General features: G+C 43.7%; 1 protein-coding gene across 1 annotated transcript in view; it reads left to right on the top strand.

Moving 5' to 3' along the window:
- The window catches only part of myo5c (myosin VC), an 82,696-nt gene that overhangs the window by 42,996 nt on the left and 20,962 nt on the right, over positions 1-18,738 (top strand). The window contains exons 19-30 of the mRNA XM_080736245.1: positions 2,194-2,305; positions 2,939-3,150; positions 4,455-4,620; positions 8,966-9,112; positions 11,433-11,597; positions 11,714-11,807; positions 12,030-12,093; positions 13,441-13,621; positions 14,363-14,456; positions 15,896-15,959; positions 16,530-16,610; positions 18,382-18,562. Of these exons, the coding sequence (XP_080592371.1) occupies positions 2,194-2,305; positions 2,939-3,150; positions 4,455-4,620; positions 8,966-9,112; positions 11,433-11,597; positions 11,714-11,807; positions 12,030-12,093; positions 13,441-13,621; positions 14,363-14,456; positions 15,896-15,959; positions 16,530-16,610; positions 18,382-18,562 (1,561 nt within the window). The remainder of the gene's footprint in view (positions 1-2,193; positions 2,306-2,938; positions 3,151-4,454; positions 4,621-8,965; positions 9,113-11,432; positions 11,598-11,713; positions 11,808-12,029; positions 12,094-13,440; positions 13,622-14,362; positions 14,457-15,895; positions 15,960-16,529; positions 16,611-18,381; positions 18,563-18,738) is intronic.

Raw genomic sequence — 18,738 nt, 5'->3', positions numbered from 1 at the left:
CTGTTCTACCCTTCCAGGTGTGTAGAGATCTGTTCTATCCTTCCAGGTGTGTATAGATCTGTTCTACCCTTCCAGGTGTGTATAGATCTGTTCTACCCTTCCGGGTGTGTAGAGATCTGTTCTACCCTTCCAGGTGTGTATAGATCTGTTCTACCCCTCCGGGTGTGTAGAGATCTGTTCTATCCTTCCAGGTGTGTATAGATCTGTTCTACCCTTCCAGGTGTGTATAGATCTGTTCTACCCTTCCGGGTGTGTAGAGATCTGTTCTACCCTTCCAGGTGTGTATAGATCTGTTCTACCCCTCCGGGTGTGTAGAGATCTGTTCTATCCTTCCAGGTGTGTATAGATCTGTTCTACCCTTCCAGGTGTGTATAGATCTGTTCTACCCTTCCAGGTGTGTATAGATCTGTTCTATCCTTCCAGGTGTGTAGAGATCTGTTCTATCCTTCCAGGTGTGTATAGATCTGTTCTATCCTTCCAGGTGTGTATAGATCTGTTCTATCCTTCCAGGTGTGTATAGATCTGTTCTATCCTTCCAGGTGTGTATAGATCTGTTCTACCCTTCCAGGTGTGTATAGATCTGTTCTATCCTTCCAGGTGTGTATAGATCTGTTCTACCCTTCCAGGTGTGTATAGATCTGTTCTACCCTTCCAGGTGTGTATAGATCTGTTCTATCCTTCCAGGTGTGTATAGATCTGTTCTATCCTTCCAGGTGTGTATAGATCTGTTGTATCCTTCCAGGTGTGTATAGATCTGTTCTATCCTTCCAGGTGTGTATAGATCTGTTGTATCCTTCCAGGTGTGTATAGATCTGTTCTATCCTTCCAGGTGTGTATAGATCTGTTGTATCCTTCCAGGTGTGTAGAGATCTGTTCTATCCTTCCAGGTGTGTATAGATCTGTTCTACCCTTCCAGGTGTGTATAGATCTGTTCTACCCTTCCAGGTGTGTATAGATCTGTTCTATCCTTCCAGGTGTGTATAGATCTGTTCTATCCTTCCAGGTGTGTATAGATCTGTTGTATACTGTATGTCTGTTCAGAACTACCATCCAGGTGAGGATATGTCTGTACAGGTCTGTTCAGAGCTACTAGGGGTGTAACAATATAGTAACTGAATCGAAGAATTTTTATATGCAATGATCTACTGTATCAATATGCAAAAGCATTTATCGTACCGTTTCGGTTTTGTATCATATCGGTAACGTTTAAAATGTAGATAATTGGTATCGAATTGTTTTGCAGTGCAAATAACTGATTGTATGGAATTTTAATTTTTTACAAAAGTATTTGTGCCTTGTATTTAGCAATTTTAAGAAGGAAATTGAAAAAGAGGGGTCTAATTACTTTTCCATATAGCTACTCTTGGTCTATCGATAAATGTGTGTAATCTCTGTGTTCATGTCAAGGTGCGGGTTTTCCATATGTGTTGAAATATAATGTCCATGTATTTGCTAGATAATCACAGTGTTTACTTATTTATATCCATAATAATAGATTTTTCCTTTAAAAACATGCACTATTGACATGTTTCACACACATATGTAATGTCTTTGCTAAATAGTCACTATATCGATTTTAAATAATTGAATCGAATCGTATCGCCATGAATGAACCAATATCGTCCATGTATCGTATCGTCAACCATGTATCGTGATACGTATTGTATCGCTGTTAAAATGCATCGTTACACCCCTAAGAGCGACCCCTCCAGGTGAGTATATGTCTGTTCCGTTATGTCCCTATGTATCTTGGACATGGCATTATCAGTGTTGGGACTGAGCCTCTACAAAGTAATGTGTCACAGTAACACAACTAGTTACTTTGTTGTTGTGTAATGGGTTTACACTCCGCTCACCACAGTTGTACAGTGTGTGCGCTTTTGCTTGCGTCCATGCGTGTGTTTGTGTGTGTGTGTGTGTGTGTGTGTGTGTGTGTGTGTGTGTGTGTGTGCGTGTGCGTGTGTGCGTGCGCGTGTGCACTGTGCAAGTGGACCTACATAGAGTTTATAATGTGTGTGTGTGCGTGCACTGTGCAGGTGGACCTACATAGAGTTCTATAATGTGTGTGTGTGCGTGCATGCAGGTGGACCTACATAGAGTTCTATAATGTGTGTGTGTGTGTGCGTGCACTGTGCAGGTGGACCTACATAGAGTTCTATAATGTGTGTGTGTGTGTGTGCATGCACTGTGCAGGTGGACCTACACAGAGTTCTACAGCAGGTACAGAGTACTGATGATCCAGCAGGAGATCAGCCTGGGGGACAGGAAACTGGCCTGCAGGGCGGCGCTAGAGAGGATCATTCAGGTTGGTGCATCTCAACTTCCTGTTCAGATGCATTCCTAACTTCCTGTTCAGGTTGGTTCATTCAGTTTGTTCCCAAACGTAGTGTCAGGAACCATTTCTCAGGTCTGAGATCCTTCTTCAAGTAAATATTCTCTTTTGTCTTTTGTATTGTATTGTTTTGTTTTGTTAAAAACAATATTGGGTACAAGGATTCACTGTGGGCCCCCCATGAATGTTCTTCATAGGGGCAGGCAGGGGGTTTAAATTGGGAACATTTGTGGGAGTCTTTGAATATTTCAAATCCTTCTATAGTTTTTTGAAAAACCTACGTTTCTATGTCAGTGGTGCTCAAACCTTTTCATGTGAACGACACCCAAAATATTAATTTTATCCAGGGACCCCCCAGAAGCAAAATTTGAGTTTGAGTATGTTAGCTTAAAAAATAGATATATTCAAAGATTTGCACACATTTTCACGTCTTTTCAAAAATAGCAGATCTACAACCTCGCAGCGCGGCAATCGTTGCCGCGCTGTGAGCTTGTATATCTGCTATTTTTCATTAGCTAAAGTATAAAATAATTAAGGCCCCTCCTCCACCTTGGGCCCTAGTAACTCAGTCCTACTCCCCCCTCCTTGTGACGCCCCTGCCCCTAGGACTCTAACCAGTACAAGTTTGGTCGTACCAAGATGTTCTTCCGGGCGGGGCAGGTGGCCTACCTGGAGAAGTTCCGCGTGGACCTGCTGCGCGCCGCGGCCGTCTGCGTCCAGAGGCGCGTGAGGGGGTGGAGCCAGCGCCGCCGCTACCGCCGCATGAGGGAGGCGGCCATCGTCCTGCAGCAGTATGTTAGAGGACAGAGGAGCATCCGGTGAGGAGAACACCTTTTATACACTGTCTTACACCTACCGTGATTGCTGGACTATAAGCCACACCTGAATATAGGTGCACCAGCTAAATTTAGAACAAAAAACAAATGTTTACATATATAAGCCGCACCTGACTTTAAGCCGCAGGTGTCCTTCCTGCATCCCTCTAGAGCGCCCTTGGTGGCCGTTAGCTGTAAAAATCTATATATAAATCCTTGTTAAAGACCATTGTAAAACTACTAACTGGCCGTTAGCTGTAAAAAATCTCTATATAAGCCACACCGTTGTATAAGCCATAGGGTTCACACCATGGGAAAAAAGCCGCGGCTTATAGTCCGGCAATTACGGGTATCTACTGTTTCACACCCGTACAGATTAGTTTATATCTACTACCACCTCTGAATTTGTTCCAACCCGGCTCCCTTGGGAAACTGTGTGGGAGCCAATCAAAGTTGGGGTCTCATTGACTTTACTATAAAGGAGGAAAAATACAAAATAAAACCTGCTTTGAGTAGTATGTGAGGGTTTTTTCGAAGACGGTTTGAAATGAGGTATTGGTGTATGTGTCAAATTAATCAACAGACACACTATGCATGCACGTAGTACATGCAACAAAGCAGTCCATTTAGGTGTGGTTATTTTCAATAAAACCATTGTTGGAAAATGGAAATAAGCCGAATTATGTCTAGGGTACCAAGCCGAGGGCCACAACATTGTAGGGGGCGACGGCAGCGTTCCCACTACTCCAGCGACAGTTTTCGTCGTTGTCGGGTGAAAATCTTGTACGTCCAAAACCGTTCGTTTTGAATGTATCATTTTAAACATGATTTAAACTAGTGAAAACAGCCGATCTACAAGCACACAACGCCTCGCACCGCGAGGCGTTGTGTGCTTGTAGATCTGCTGTTTTCACTACTTTTGTGAGACGGCCTTGTATGATTTGCGAAATAACGTACAAATTTGGAGATACGAGATTTCCACCGGACAACGACGATATACTGGTGTTGTTGCTGCTCTTATACCACCATTATTACTGGGGTTGGTGGGGGCCAGACAGTAGCCCCCCGCGGGCCGCAAATGGCCCACGGGCCGCCTATTGGGGAACCCTGCTCTACACATTACCTCGGTAGTCATGTGATCCAGACGGCATCTGAAGTTTGCCGGAGTGACTCGTTTTGAACAAAAATTATGAACGCAGCGATCCCACTCACCTCTATAATGACTGAATTCTGTGCATGTGTGTGCGTGCGTGTGTGTGTGCGCTCGCGTGTGTGTGCGTGTGTGTGTGTGCGCGCGTTCCATCCAGTAAAACAGTGACTCCTTTGGCACTGAAGCGCGGCTGGGCGGCGCTGGTCATCCAGACCACATGGCGGCGCTACAGGGTGCAGCACATCTACCGGCTGGTGCGCCTGGCAGCCGTCACCATACAGGCCTTCACCAGAGGATGGAGAGACCGGAAGAGATACAAGAAGGTCTGTCTGTCTGTCTGTCTGTCTGTCTGTCTATGTACTGTATGCTAGTATTGTATTTGCCTGGTTAATAAACCAGACCGAACACAACACCACCCCCTGGTGGTAGTGGTGTTGTAGTACTGTCTGGCACCGATCCATTGAGATTCTATTTCCTCAACCAGCTTCAAGGGTTGGCCAATCAGGGTTGTATGCTTGGAGCACGTGGTTTCTGTAGGCTTGGGGCACGTGGTTTGGGGCAATGACGTAGAAATGAAAGCTCTTCCTGAAATCCCAGACTCTCTTCCCAAAACGAAGTGTGTGATAGAGGCTGGCAACGCCACGCAAGTATTGTATCTGTAGGAGATGCCTTGTAAAGCAGTGGTTTTCAACCTGTAGGTCGGGACCCCCAAGGGGGTCCCCAAATTATTTTGGTCGGGTCCCCAGATGATTAGCTTAATGTGCAACATTGTTTTCTCACTCAACAGTAAACAAACCAACATACAGTTTAAGTATATCAGTATCTGCACATTTCTAACGTGACAATTTAATACCTCCATTATATTATTATAATTAAACCTTGGCCAATATTTGTCTAATATTTGAAAAAAAAAAAAAAAAATAGCCGATCTACATTCTCACAACGCCTGGCATGTAGATCTGCTGAGCGACATGCTCACAACGTGTAGACACCGCCGAGCGAGCTAAAGCGAGCGAGTCGCCATGTCGAGCGTTGCGAAGTCAGATTGAGCCGACTCAGCGTCGTCTGAGTTACGTAATGATAGGGAAAGATTAATCGCGTACTGTATCTGTCTGTCTGCCTTTACTATTGTAAAGCACTTTGAGCTCTTGGAAAAGCGCTATCAAAAATGCAATCCATTCACATTGTCAGAGTCTGGGAGGCAGGGCAGGAGGGAGAAGAGTCTGTTGGCCCTGCAGGCCTTTCTTCAAAACCAACAGAAAATGTATTGAAATGTAAACACAGTTCATGTTCTCACCTCACATGTCTGACCTGTTCTCTCCTCTTACCTCTGCTCCTCTTGCCCTCCAAAGACCTGCAAAGACCTGTAAGACCAATGATTTAACCTTACTTACTTACTTACTTACTTACTTACTTACTTACTTACTTACTTAGTTACTTACTTACTTACTTACTTACTTACTTACTTACTTACTTACTTACTTACTTACTTAATTACTTAATTAATTACTTCCTTACTTACATACAGTGTTAATTATAACGGAAAGGTTTGATCTAGTTTTAGTCATAGTCGTTTGAGTAAAATTCCATTTAGTTTTAGTCATAGTCGTTTCATCTGAAATGTTTTAGTCTAGTTTTAGTCAACTAAATCTACAGTAGATTTAGTCGACTAAAACGTATTCCCGGCAGGCCTGGCTGGAGTCTTAATGCCTGGTTTATAAATTATACTTGGCTGCGTGACAAAAATAGTCTGATCTACAAGCTATCTAGTTTTGGTGCATGTGTGGAACATGTGTGTAACATGTGTGCAACCAAGCATGAAATGACTTGTCTAACTGGATCTCTTCTCCACTAGTCCCTCCCTGACGTGTTGGTGTCTTTTTTTATTATTTGTTGAAAAAACTGTCAATATGTTTAGTATAGTTGTAGTGAGAATAGCTTAGTTTGTATTTAGTTTGTATTAGTTTGGACTATTAGGTAGTTGACGTTCCCAACATTAACACTGCTTACTAACTCACCAACATACTTTGACTTACTTACTATTCCTTCTCTTTACATATGTTTATGATTATGGCTGGGTGCAATAACCGCAATACCTCCATACTACGGTTGTGTAATGCATACCGCGTGTCGAGTTCATAGCCGCAATTATACTTATAAACTTACTTATAAATTGTATTTGTATTTATTTAAATGTATTTAAAATGTATTTATTTTTTTCCATACAAAACAACTTTTTGGGGGAGATAGCGTGATACCCTGAAGAAGGCAGTTTGCTGCCGAAAAGTTGGTTTCCCTGGCCTATACTATACTCTGCGTTGTAAAATAAATATTAGCACTTTGGCTACAGTGTGTGCGGCCGCTTCTTTGTCTTTTAAAAGACTATTATTGAGAAACCGCCATACCGTCGGTAAACAGTGCCTTATTACTGCAATAACTAAAAATCCATACCACCCAGCTCTGTTTGTTCATTCAGATGATACTGCTCTTACAGATGTTGTGTGTGATATAGGAAGGCCTAGGCCTAGTGTGCTAGGAAGGCCAAGCACACTAGGCCTGGGTGGAATCAATTTGTAGCTGGCCACCATGAAGAGGCCAATAAAGCCCATAAGGCCTGGGTAACAGCTGGGAGGCCCAGACAGGGACCTGCCCTTGAACACAAGAAAAAAACAAATGCCAAGTATAAATATGCATTAAGATATATAAACAAACAAGAGCAGGCCCTAAGTGCTCACTCTATGGCTGAAAATCTTCTTAACAATGACAACACTAACTTCTGGAAAGAGGTCAAATCTATAAATAGGGCCCAAGCACCACTCCCATGTAATGTAGAGGGGCTGACAAATCCAGTAGACATCGCTGACCTCTGGAGGCAGCATTATGCAACGCTGTTTAATTGTGTTAAAGGACAGCCTTATGAAGTAGGCATAATAGAAGAAGAAACCAATGTTTGTTTTAACGCCCATGAGGTTTTTAATGCCATAGGGCAACTTCCTGATAGAAAAGCCAGTGGCTTGGACACTATAACGGCAGAGCATTTAAAGCTAGCAGGGCCCAGATTGGCAGTAATGCTGTCTATCTGCTTCTCTGGGCTGCTGATTCATGGTACCCTACCAGACTCCCTGCTGTCTGTTGTGTTGGTCCCGGTAATAAAAGACAAAGCAGGTAAAGTGGGAAGCATTGATAACTATAGACCCATAGCTCTCGCAAGTATATTGTCCAAAGTCTTAGAAAGACTTTTTCTTGACCGTTTAAGTGTATATATAACCACTACAGATAATCAGTTTGGCTTTAAGCCTAAACACAGTACCGACCAATGTATCTATGCTCTGAAAGAGGCGGTGGAGACGTACAGAAGTCAAGGTTCCAGTATGATTGTGGGTTTCATTGATGCTTCTCGAGCCTTTGATCTCATCCACCATTATAAGCTTTTTAATAAGCTCAAACTTAGGGGTGTACCTAACTGTCTGATTCGCATCCTAGTCTACTGGTATGCAAACCAGCAAATGCAAGTTAGATGGGGGAGCACATTATCCACCCCCTTTCGCGTGGGTAATGGCGTCCGTCAGGGGGGGATTTTAAGCCCCGCCCTCTTTAATTTATATATGGATGGTTTATCCAAGCAGCTGGGAGAATGTAGGACAGGATGCATGATGGGTGATACGCTAATTAATCACTTCATGTATGCAGATGACCTTAGCATCATCTCCCCCTGTAGCAGTGGATTCCAACAGCTTCTGAATATCTGCTCTAACTATGGGTTAGACTTTAACATCAAGTATAATGCTAAAAAGAGCATGGTCTTAATCTGTAGAGCTAAGGAAGATGGGGAGCTCAGATTTCCTAATTTTCACCTGTCTGGGCAAACAATATGTGAGGCTAAAAGCACAAAATATCTTGGTCACATTATCACAGATACCCTTGAGGATGATGAAGATATGTCCAGACAGAGGAGAATGCTTTATGTACAAGCGAATATGTTGGTCAGAAAATTTCATCACTGTACTACTGAGGTTAAGGTAAATCTGTTTAGAACATACTGCACCCCCCTATATACAGCACCTTTGTGGGTGAACTATAAAAGGGGGAGCCTACAAAAGCTACAAGTAGCCTACAATGATTGTTTAAGAATCCTGTTAAATAAACCCAGGAGCACCAGAGCTAGTGAGCTCTTCTGCTCCTTAGGTCTCACCACATTCATGGCTCTCTTAAGACACCTGACATATAAGTTCATGTGCCGACTGGACTGTTCATTAAATGGATTAATTGTGCTGATGACGGACCCCAGCCGTAGCTCTGTCAGGTACACTTCTACCATCAGAGGACGGTGGCATGAGTGCCTCTCTTGATCTGTAACCTGTGGGGCTGGGTTATTGGACTGAACTGTATTTATTTATATTTATCTTTTTTTACATATGTATTTTTATATTTTTATTCTCTTATGTGTTGTATTGTCCTTACCATGTGGGCCATGAGCCTGTAATAAAGTTTATATATATTTCTTCAGATGGTGGAGGATTAGAAGATGCTGGTCTTTACAGATGTTGTGTTGTTCCTTCAGATGGTGGAGGAGCAGAAGGTCCTGGTCTTTACAGATGTTGTGTTGTTCCTTCAGATGGTGGAGGAGCAGAAGGTTCTGGTCTTTACAGGTGTTTTATTGTTCCTCAGATGGTGGAGGAGCAGAAGGTCGTGGTCCTACAGAAACACGCCAGAGCCTGGCTGGCTCGCCGTCGCTTCCAGACCACACGTCGCCTGGTGCTCAACGTGCAGCTGGCCTTCAGGGTGCAGCAGCTGCGGAAGAAGATGGAAGAGCAGGTAGGGAGGGAGACACATGAAACACAGTGTGTTTCTCTGTAAGTAAAGTACCAGTAAGACGCCCTAAGGGTGAGAAGCGACGGCCAGGGCGCGCGGAAACAACAGACTAACTTATTGCCCTATTTCACTATTACACTATTACACTTATTACACTTATCACACTATTACACATATTACACTATTACTCTTATTGGCTTATTAAAGTCGCAAGTCGTGTGACAGCAAAGTGTGACAGCCGCTGCACGTTTAGTAGACAGAGGGGGTGGGGCTTCAACAATTTACAGCTCGTCCCTATTGGCCGGAAAAAAGGCCCAAGTCGTGTGAGCGTTTTAAAGTTGAAATCACGTTGCTCGGCAAAAGTATGGCAGAGTAAGAGTGACCGCGAAGTGTGACAGCAAAGTGTGACGCAGGTTTTCATAGTAACTGCTCCCTGACGGTGGCAAAAAGTAAGCCTTGCGGAGCCATGAGGCCTGTACTGTACACCTCCTGGTCATGACGCTAGTATGTCACAGGGACTGGTGAAATCTCGCTATTTCAACGTCCCGTCATTTCAACTAAGGGTTAGGTTTTAGGGTTATGTTTGATTGATTGATTGATTATTTTATTTGACAAAAATTTAGAACAGTACAAGTATAGTCAATACAATAGAAATGTAGTACAGTACAAGTACAGTTAAACACCCTGCCTAAAAGGAACATACCAAATAAGTACTTTTACAGTATTTTTTTATGTTGGAAGTCCTTGGTATTCAATTCATGGACATAACAATTAGCAAGCAAAGAAAACATTCAATAATATTGCATTTATAAAAAATAAAAAATATATGTACAGGCATAGGCATATTGGTTAACATTCAGCAGGTTAGCATTCACCAGTGTCAGCAGGTCAGTGTTTCACCAGGTTAACATTCACCAGTGTCGAAAAGATGGGACGTTGAACAAATGTAGAAATGATGACAGGGTCTTACCATCCAATCAACCCTTGATGCTGAGTGATGACAGGGTCTTACCATCCAATCAACCCTTGATGCTGAGTGATGACAGGGTCTTACCATCCAATCAACCCTTGATGCTGAGTGATGACAGGGTCTTACCATCCAATCAACCCTTGATGCTGAGTGATGACAGGGTCTTACCATCCAATCAACCCTTGATGCTGAGTGATGACAGGGTCTTACCATCCAATCAACCCTTGATGCTGAGTGCCAAGCAGGCATTCTTCAGAGTCTTTGCTATGACCCTGCATGGGGATCGAACCTCGACCTCCCAGTCTCAGGGCGGACACTCTAACCACAAGGCCACTGAGCTGTTTTTTTGGGGAGGTTGTTTGTTTGAGAGAGCATGTTTTCTATCCCAATTAACAATGCTTGGCTAGAGCCCTGGGAGATCATGATGCATTATAAGCACATTACAAGTACCATAACTTAGTCAGTAATAAAGCAGTCTGGCGTGGCCAGACTGTTAACTCCATAATTTGCAAATGCACTCGTCATACAGTCTGGGGCGACGGAAGTCTGATCACAAGTGTGAAATAAAGTGGATGTGACGCACCCCGCTCCCTTGGTGCAGTAGCGATAACAAGTCCTACTGGAAGCGTTATGCCTTCTTTCAATATTTTTGGGGCCGTCATTTTGTCTTTCTCTGGTGTTGTTGGTGTTACTTCCATGATGTTTTCAAATGTTTCCTTAAACTATACATGCATAACAAGAATATGCTGCTCGAATGACTCTGTGCTGGTGTGTTTCTGTTATGTTTCCAATGTGACTACAGTTCATTATAATGACTGTCTGTGCTAGTGTGTTTCTGTTATGTTTCCAATGGGACTACAGTTCATTATAATGACTGTCTGTGCTAGTGTGCTTCTGTTGTGTTTCCAATGGGACTACAGTTCATTAGAATGTGCTAGTGTGTTTCTGTTATGTTTCCAATGGGACTACAGTTCATTAGAATGTGCTAGTGTGTTTCTGTTATGTTTCCAATGGGACTACAGTTCATTATAATGACTGTCTGTGCTAGTGTGCTTCTGTTGTGTTTCCAATGGGACTACAGTTCATTAGAATGTGCTAGTGTGTTTCTGTTATGTTTCCAATGGGACTACAGTTCTGTGCAGCAGTGACTACTTCCGTTGCTCACCTTTCGACAGCTGTAGTTCCAGAATTTATATTGCATTCTGAGGTTGTGGAATAGTTGTCTGGCTACACGAGACTAGTAATAAAGTGTCTTTGTTATGAGTTGTTATGAATAACTATAAGCCTTTACTGTGAGTGCTGTGAAGCCTTATAACTGCTTTATAATGTCTTTAATGTGTGCTAACCTTCCAGAACAAGGAGAACAGGGGTCTGGTGGAGAGGCTGACCAGCCTGGCCAGCAGCCACTCTCACAGCACTGAGCGACTGCACCACCTAGAGGCCGTGCTGGAGAAGGCAGCCTGCGAGAAGACAGCACTGGCAGCGCTGCAAAACAAGAGCAACCAAGACAGCAGCAAGGTGGTGTTACTATCACACTGTTGACACTTTAGATTCCTGCATGAACTTTGAAGGTTAAAATCCTACTATTGTGTCACATTATGTCACATTTAACTCACTAAGGATTGTTTCCTCAGGTCATTGCTCAGCTTCAACAGGAGAAGGAACAACTGATCAGAGAGAAACAGAGTCTGGAGCAAACGTTTGAGGCTTCCATCCAAGAGAACAAAGGTACACTTCACTGCCTGGGCATTTTGATCATGTGTACTGGTAATACATTATGGATGATTAGGTTATTGATCATGTGTACTGGTGATACATTATGGATGCTTAGGTTATGGATCATGTGTACCGGTAATAGATATGGATGATTTGGTGATGGATATTGATCATGTGGTTATGGATGTTGTTTATCTAGTGATGCCTGGTGTCACATTTATGTTTTATGTACAGATCACTTTGAGAAAATAAAGAGAAATCTCCAGGAAGAGAAAGAAAAGGAAGAAAGACTAAGGAAGTGAGTATTAAAGGGGAGATGCAGACCAAAACATATCCCCCCTTAATTTGCCTTTTTTTTTTATAAATGTTCCTACCTGGTCTGGTGGATTTCTGTTATTGCTCTTTCAAAGTTACCTTTTCTTCATGAATCGTCTATTTATAGTTCCAAGAGACGCAGCAACGTGCTGTTAGATCCACCACTTGCAGTACTCGATGAGAAGACAGCTCTGTTTACTTCCCAGAGAGCTTAGGCGAGATTCTAGCGTATTTGCGAGATTTCCAGTTCCTACGCTTTTAGCGTAACTTCTGTAGCGCAAAGAAGGCTTTGTTCTGGAGTTATTACAGCCAGTATATATATCACAGTTTTTTTTTTTTTTTTTTTTTTTTTTTTTAAGATTGAGACCAGGAGCACTCGTTTTTTAGCACAAGGTGGAGCAAGCGGTGCCTCCTTCGGGAACTACCCATAATTAGTCCTACAGGGTTATAGATTTAGGAATAGTTTTACTGAGGCTAGGGTTATCATTCACCAGGTTAACATTCACCTGGTTAGCATTCACCAGGTTAGGTTTAGGCATACTTTTACTGAGGTTAGGGTTAGGATTAGGGTTAGGTTTAGGCATAGTTTTACTGCGCTTCTAGCATAGTAAGCTTCTATAATGGCCTTAGGATACGTTACGTCACTTCATCAGTGTAAAAATACACTGATGATCGTGCAGATTTGTGCAGCCACACAATGAAACTATATAATATGGTATATCAGGGTAGCAGAGAACATTAAGATGGTTGTTTGTGTCTCCAGGGTAGAGACAGTAGAGTTAAGATGTTTTTATCTCCAGGGTAGCAGAGAACAACATGGACCTCCAGAGGAGACATTAAGGTGGTTGTGTTGTCCTCAGAGTAACAGAGAACATTAAGATGTGTTGTCCTCAGAGTAGCAGAGAACATTAAGATGTGTGCCGCGCTGCGAGCTTGTAGATCTGCTATTTTTGAAAAAGTAACTCAAATTTTGCTTCTGGGTGGTCCCTGGAACTAAATATTTTGAGATGGGGGTCCGTGGCCAAATAAATATCATTTTGGGGGTCCTTCACATGAAAAGGTTTGAGAACCATTGACATAGTAGTCTCTCAAGAACAGACTAACTGAGCTCCAGTTAAGTGAAAATTACCTTTTCTTTGACGATGGAAGGCCAGATTGCTGACATAGAAACATAGGGTTTTCAAAAAATCTTAGAAGAATTCAAAAGACACTTATAGAATCGGGTCAAAATTCAATTTTCCACGATTTTTCAAAAATAGCAGATCTACAAGCTCTGTGAGCTTGTATATCTGCTATTTTTCAATAGTTAAGATGGTTGTGTTATCTCTAGGGTAGCAGAGAACAACATGGAGCTCCAGAGGAGCGATGCTGACCAGCAGGAGGAGCTCCTCAGAGAGGAGCTGAGGAGGAGCAAGGAGGAGCGGCTGCGTCTGCAGCGCCTCCTGGAGGAGGCAGGCAGAATGACCTCTGACCTGCAGGAGCAGCTGCTGCAGCTCAGCAAACACGTCAAGGTAGGAACGACAATATGGACCGCTTTTACTGTTAACCCTGATGTTAAACCTCACAATCAATTAATCGTATTATCGTGATAAAAAACCTCGGTTCGAAGTGGAGCAGTGAATCTGGGCAGCTATACCCTGTGTGTGTGTGTGTGTGTGTGTGTGTGTGTGTGTGTGTGTGTGTGTGTGTGGTGTGTGTGTGTGTGTGTGTGTGTGTGTGTGTGTGTGTGTGTGTGTGTGTGTGTGTGTGTGTGTGTGTGTGTGTGTGTGTGTGTGTGTGTCTAGTCTGCACAACAGTGCCCTTCTCAATCTGTTCCTGTCTGTCAGTAGTTTACAGTACAGTACTGGTGTGGCTTGTCATTGCAGCTATTTCTGCTGGACGGGACAGGGCATGAGACATACAAAGATATCCATTGGGAGCGCTGTTCCACTGCTCCAAAAATAAAAATCTGTCCTAAAGAGATGTAGAGCTGAAAATATTATTTTGTAATACAGTTGAAGCTGGTCCACAATCACAACGTCCAACCCAGATTTGTCTCTAACAAAGGGTTGAATTTGTTCTCCTGCTATGCCGCAGGCCCGCAAAGAATGTGGAACGCCCAAAAGCACTCTGAAAAAGACACTTACAGATGTCTGCAACTTGAAACTGTTAAACAGACAAAGCTGTGCTTATTTCTCCCCACAGAGCTGTAATAATGAATGTGTTATGGTGTAATGGTTAAACAGTGCTTACTGTATGTATTCTAAATGAAGGTGATTCCAGAGCTGCGCAGAGACCTTCACAACATGCAGAACCTCTGCAACGACACAGAGAGGAAGAGGAGACAGCAGTCTGAACACACCAGAGGTAGCATGTCTTTCATTATTAGTTTGATGCCTCCATCTTTCACTGCCAATTTCCTAAGCTGTAATCCTGGGCTCTGCTCTCCCTCTGCCAGCCTGGGGAGAGCCCCGAACAGAGCTCATCCTTCAGTGCATGAGGAGGAGTGAGCAGGCCCCTTCTTATCACCTGACAGGGGGGAGTTTCCCTGGTTGGACGTAGCTCGTGGAAGGAACACGTTATTCCAACCAGTTCCTTTCCCCTCCATCAGGCTGGCCAGGGGGAGGCAGTATTGAGACCATGATTACTGCATGTTTTTGTGAGGGTATCTATCCTAGGGAACACGGGGAGAACACGTAAACTCCACACAGAAAGGCCCTTTCGCCAACCCCTCTTAGGGTGTGAGCACTGATGACGCGGAGGAGAGAACCGTTTCTCAATGTCCGGTCCACAGATGTACACAAACCTTATTTAGATATCACATTGTTTAGACAGATGCTATGTTTACCTAGCCTGGCGGGACAGCCTCTATCACACACTGCGTTTTGGGATGTGAGTCTGGTCCCGCAGCTGTGCCCCCGGCCACCACGTGCCGCCAAGCCTACAGCCCTGATTGGCTAACCCTTTCTGGTGGCTGGTGGAAATGGATTCTCAATCGTGCAGGGCCAGACCGTACTACACCACCACTACCGCCAGGGGGTGGTGTTGTGCGGTCTGGTTTATTAACCAGGCGAATGTTTACCATGGTAACAAAACAGTGGCTCAAAAAACATTGGTAATCCGGGCACTAAAACTCACTAAAATGGGGCGGCATAGCTCAGGGGTAGAGAAACCGTTATTAGAGCACAAAGGGTTCCCGAAGGGTCCCCAGTTCGAATCCGGGCTCCCCCTGAGTTAATGTCGAAGGGTCCTTGGGCAAGACTCTGAACCCCACATTGCTCCCGGTGAGCAGGTTGGTGCCTTGCATGGTTTCCTCCGCCACCGGTGTATGAATGTGTGCGTGAATGGGTGAGTGCAATGCACAATCTCTGTAAAGCGCTTTGGATAAAAAGCGCTATATAAATGCACCATTTACCATTTACTAAAATCATCATCATTGGCAATCGGACCCCCAAAATCTACTGTAGATTTTTGTTGTATTTTACTTTTCTTTTTCTCAACACAAGAAAAAAATCACACCCAATGTGAAGTGAGCAGTGGTCGTGCTTGCATAACGTCTTCGGACTAGGATTTGAGTCTAGGATGTACAGGCTATGCTACACACACACGTTTTACTATGGCAAAACGCTGAGGAAAAAGGCTACAGACACACGCACAGCCACTCTATGGAGCGGTTTACCACCGCTCAAAAATAAGAAGAAACAACAAAAGATCTATTATTATGCATTTAATAGAAGGAACCCTAATGATGTGTGTTGTATTAAATGTACATGTAATTAAAGGAACCCTCCTCTGTGTTGTTGCAGCCAAAATGAACGAGATCACCAGGATGATGCTGGGTGGAGTGGTGCAGGAGGAGGAGCTTTCACGGTGAGACTTTTATTATTGAAAACCTGCAGCTCATGTCAGTCAGTCAGTCAGTCACACTCAGTATATGGCCAAGACTGAATTCATTTGCAAGTGTGACCTGCGTCACGGCAACCACACTTGCAAATGAATTCCATCCTTGTCCGTTTTATGCCCATATATGGAGATCCCATGATGTCATCAATATTAAGCCCTGCATGTCTGGGAATGCCCATGTATGGACATATTGTGTCAGTCTCTATTGTTTCAGCGCAACCTCGCCCTTTAGGGCTTCTTATGCATATGTTTGGTCATCATCTTTAAATTATCAGATCATTAAATCATCGTGTGTGTGTGTGTGTGTGTGTGTGTGTGTGTGTGTGTGTGTGTGTGTGTGCGTGTGCGCGTGCGCGTGCGCATGTATGTGTGCGTGTGTGCATGCGTGTGTGTGTGTGGGCGTGTGTATGCATGCGTGTGTGCGTGTGCGTGCTCGTGCATGTGTGTGTGCATGTGCATGCGCTCTCATGCATGTGTGTGTGTGTGTGTGTGTGTGTGTGTGTGTGTGTGTGTGTGTGTGTGTGTGCGTGCACGCAGGTTGACAGCAGATGATCCTGATAAGATCTATGATGTAGAAGATCTGCTCACTGCTTGTGACAACATGCAACATGCTACCAGGTAATATATTACATGTAATCTATTATTGATTGAAGAGTTTATTAGAAGTTTGCATAGAAAAAGGTACAGTTTTATGACGGTACAAATCACTGGTACAAGGTCAACTAAAAGGAGATCCTAGTAAGCTGTTCGACTTTACACATTTACACAGGAACCACTTCATGTAGGTTCATATAACATTGAATGACAGATGGATAGAACACAGTACTTTATGTATCTCATGTAACATTGAATGACAGACGGATAGAACACAATACTTTGCATAGGATATCATCAATAACAAAAGCAGAAAGCAGTCATAAAGAAGGAAAAAATAATAATAATAAAATAAATAGGTATTTACAGTGGAAAAGGGGAGGTGAGTATGGGCTTCGAGTAGCAGCCACCTGAAGGTGACTTTTCAGACCAATTTTGAAGGAGGTTAGGGATTTGCACTCCTTTAAGGCCTGTAGAAGGGCGTTCCACATGTTGGTGGTATAGCAGGAGAATTAGAGCCTTTTTAGAGTCAAATCTGGATTGAACGTGATTAGTGGAGCTGCCTCTGGTGTTGTGATTGTGGACATCCTTGATGTTTAGGAAGTAGTTTGTCAGGTACATGTATCTTGGAGGTGTAGTGTATCTTGTACACCAGGCCCATTGCAAGATGCTGTACTCTGTCAGCTACTGTGAGCCACCTCACGCTTATGTGGTGATAAGCGGTGAGGTGAGCCTGAGAAGAAAGGCCAAGCAGGACCCTAATCAGTTTGTTCTGGGCTGTTTGGAGCTTTGACTTTAAGGCATTTGGGGCATCGCGATACCATATGAGCAGAATAAGTGCACCTCCTACAGTCTTTCATGTATTGCTATTGACCAGCGACTCTGCAAGAAACAAATTTGTTGGTTGACTTTTTTGAATACCTTACTAGTACTCTATCATTAGTACAGTACTTAAAGGGGTACTGTCACCTAAAGGGGTTGAGTGGCAGATTAGACTGTGACATGAGCTTCTCTGAAAACGGTCTGAAACAGTCTGAAGCTCATGTCACAGTGTAATCTGCCCCTCGCCCCCCAACAACAGCTGACCAGTACAGTAAGTAGTCAACAGTCTAGGCTATACAGACAAATAATAATTTGATTGGCTTATAATTGCGCATCCCCACAATGACATCATAAAAATATTAACTTGTTTTTTTAAGATTATTCTTAAAGTGACAGTAACCCTTTAGGTGACAGGCCCCCTTTAAGTAAATGTACTTAGTTACTTTAGACCACTGCATAACAGTGGCGTCAGTTCAGAAAAAGCTAAGGTATGGCAACATGACTGGTGTCTTGCACGCGCACGAAGGTGCGCGTGCAAGACACCAGTCATGTTGCCATACGTAAGAAGTACATTCTATTTCCCCCCGTTTCTATGGTTTCTTGGGCTGTATATGGCAGCCTGGATTTGGAATGGTTGTTCAAGTGCAGCTAAACTTGGCATGTTAAACGTGCCACAATACCTTGTTAAAGTGACCATTAAATGTAAAATAACTACAAAATGTAACAACATTTTTGTTACATTTTGTAGTTATTTTACTGTAATTTAACAACATAATACAGATAGACAAAGAGACATTCATGGATTTATATTTAAAAGTAACTATTATTCTCCCCCCTGGACCCAGGGTATGGCAGCTGCATACGCCTGCCATACCCAATTGACGCCCCTGCTGCATAATGGTTCATATCAGCGTGACGCTGTGTGGAAATGCATCCATAGCCTTCCTTTGTGTCGTGGTCTTGTTGCCCGCAGTGTGCTGTCCAGCCACCAGAGGGAGCAGGTTTCCGGCTACGAGCGTCAGGTGGAGGCTCTGACACGGAGGGTGGAGCACCTGGACCGAGAGAAGCTCCACCTGCAGAGGCTGTTTGAGGAGAAGAGCGACCTCCACCACACCATCCACCTGGAGATAGGCAGGCTGACGGAGGAGAACGCTGTGAGACACACACACACACACACACACACACACACACACACACACACACACACACACACACACACACACACACACACACACACACACACACACACACACCACACCTTCCACCTGGAGATAGGCAGACTGACGGAGGAGAACGCTGTGAGTGGAGGCACACACACACACACACACAC

Source organism: Nannobrachium achirus (assembly GCF_963921795.1).
Source record: "Nannobrachium achirus genome assembly, chromosome: 11".
NCBI lineage: Eukaryota > Metazoa > Chordata > Actinopteri > Myctophiformes > Myctophidae > Nannobrachium > Nannobrachium achirus.
The sequence above is the reverse complement of the archived record's forward strand: the minus strand, read 5'-3'. Positions and strand labels throughout refer to the sequence as shown.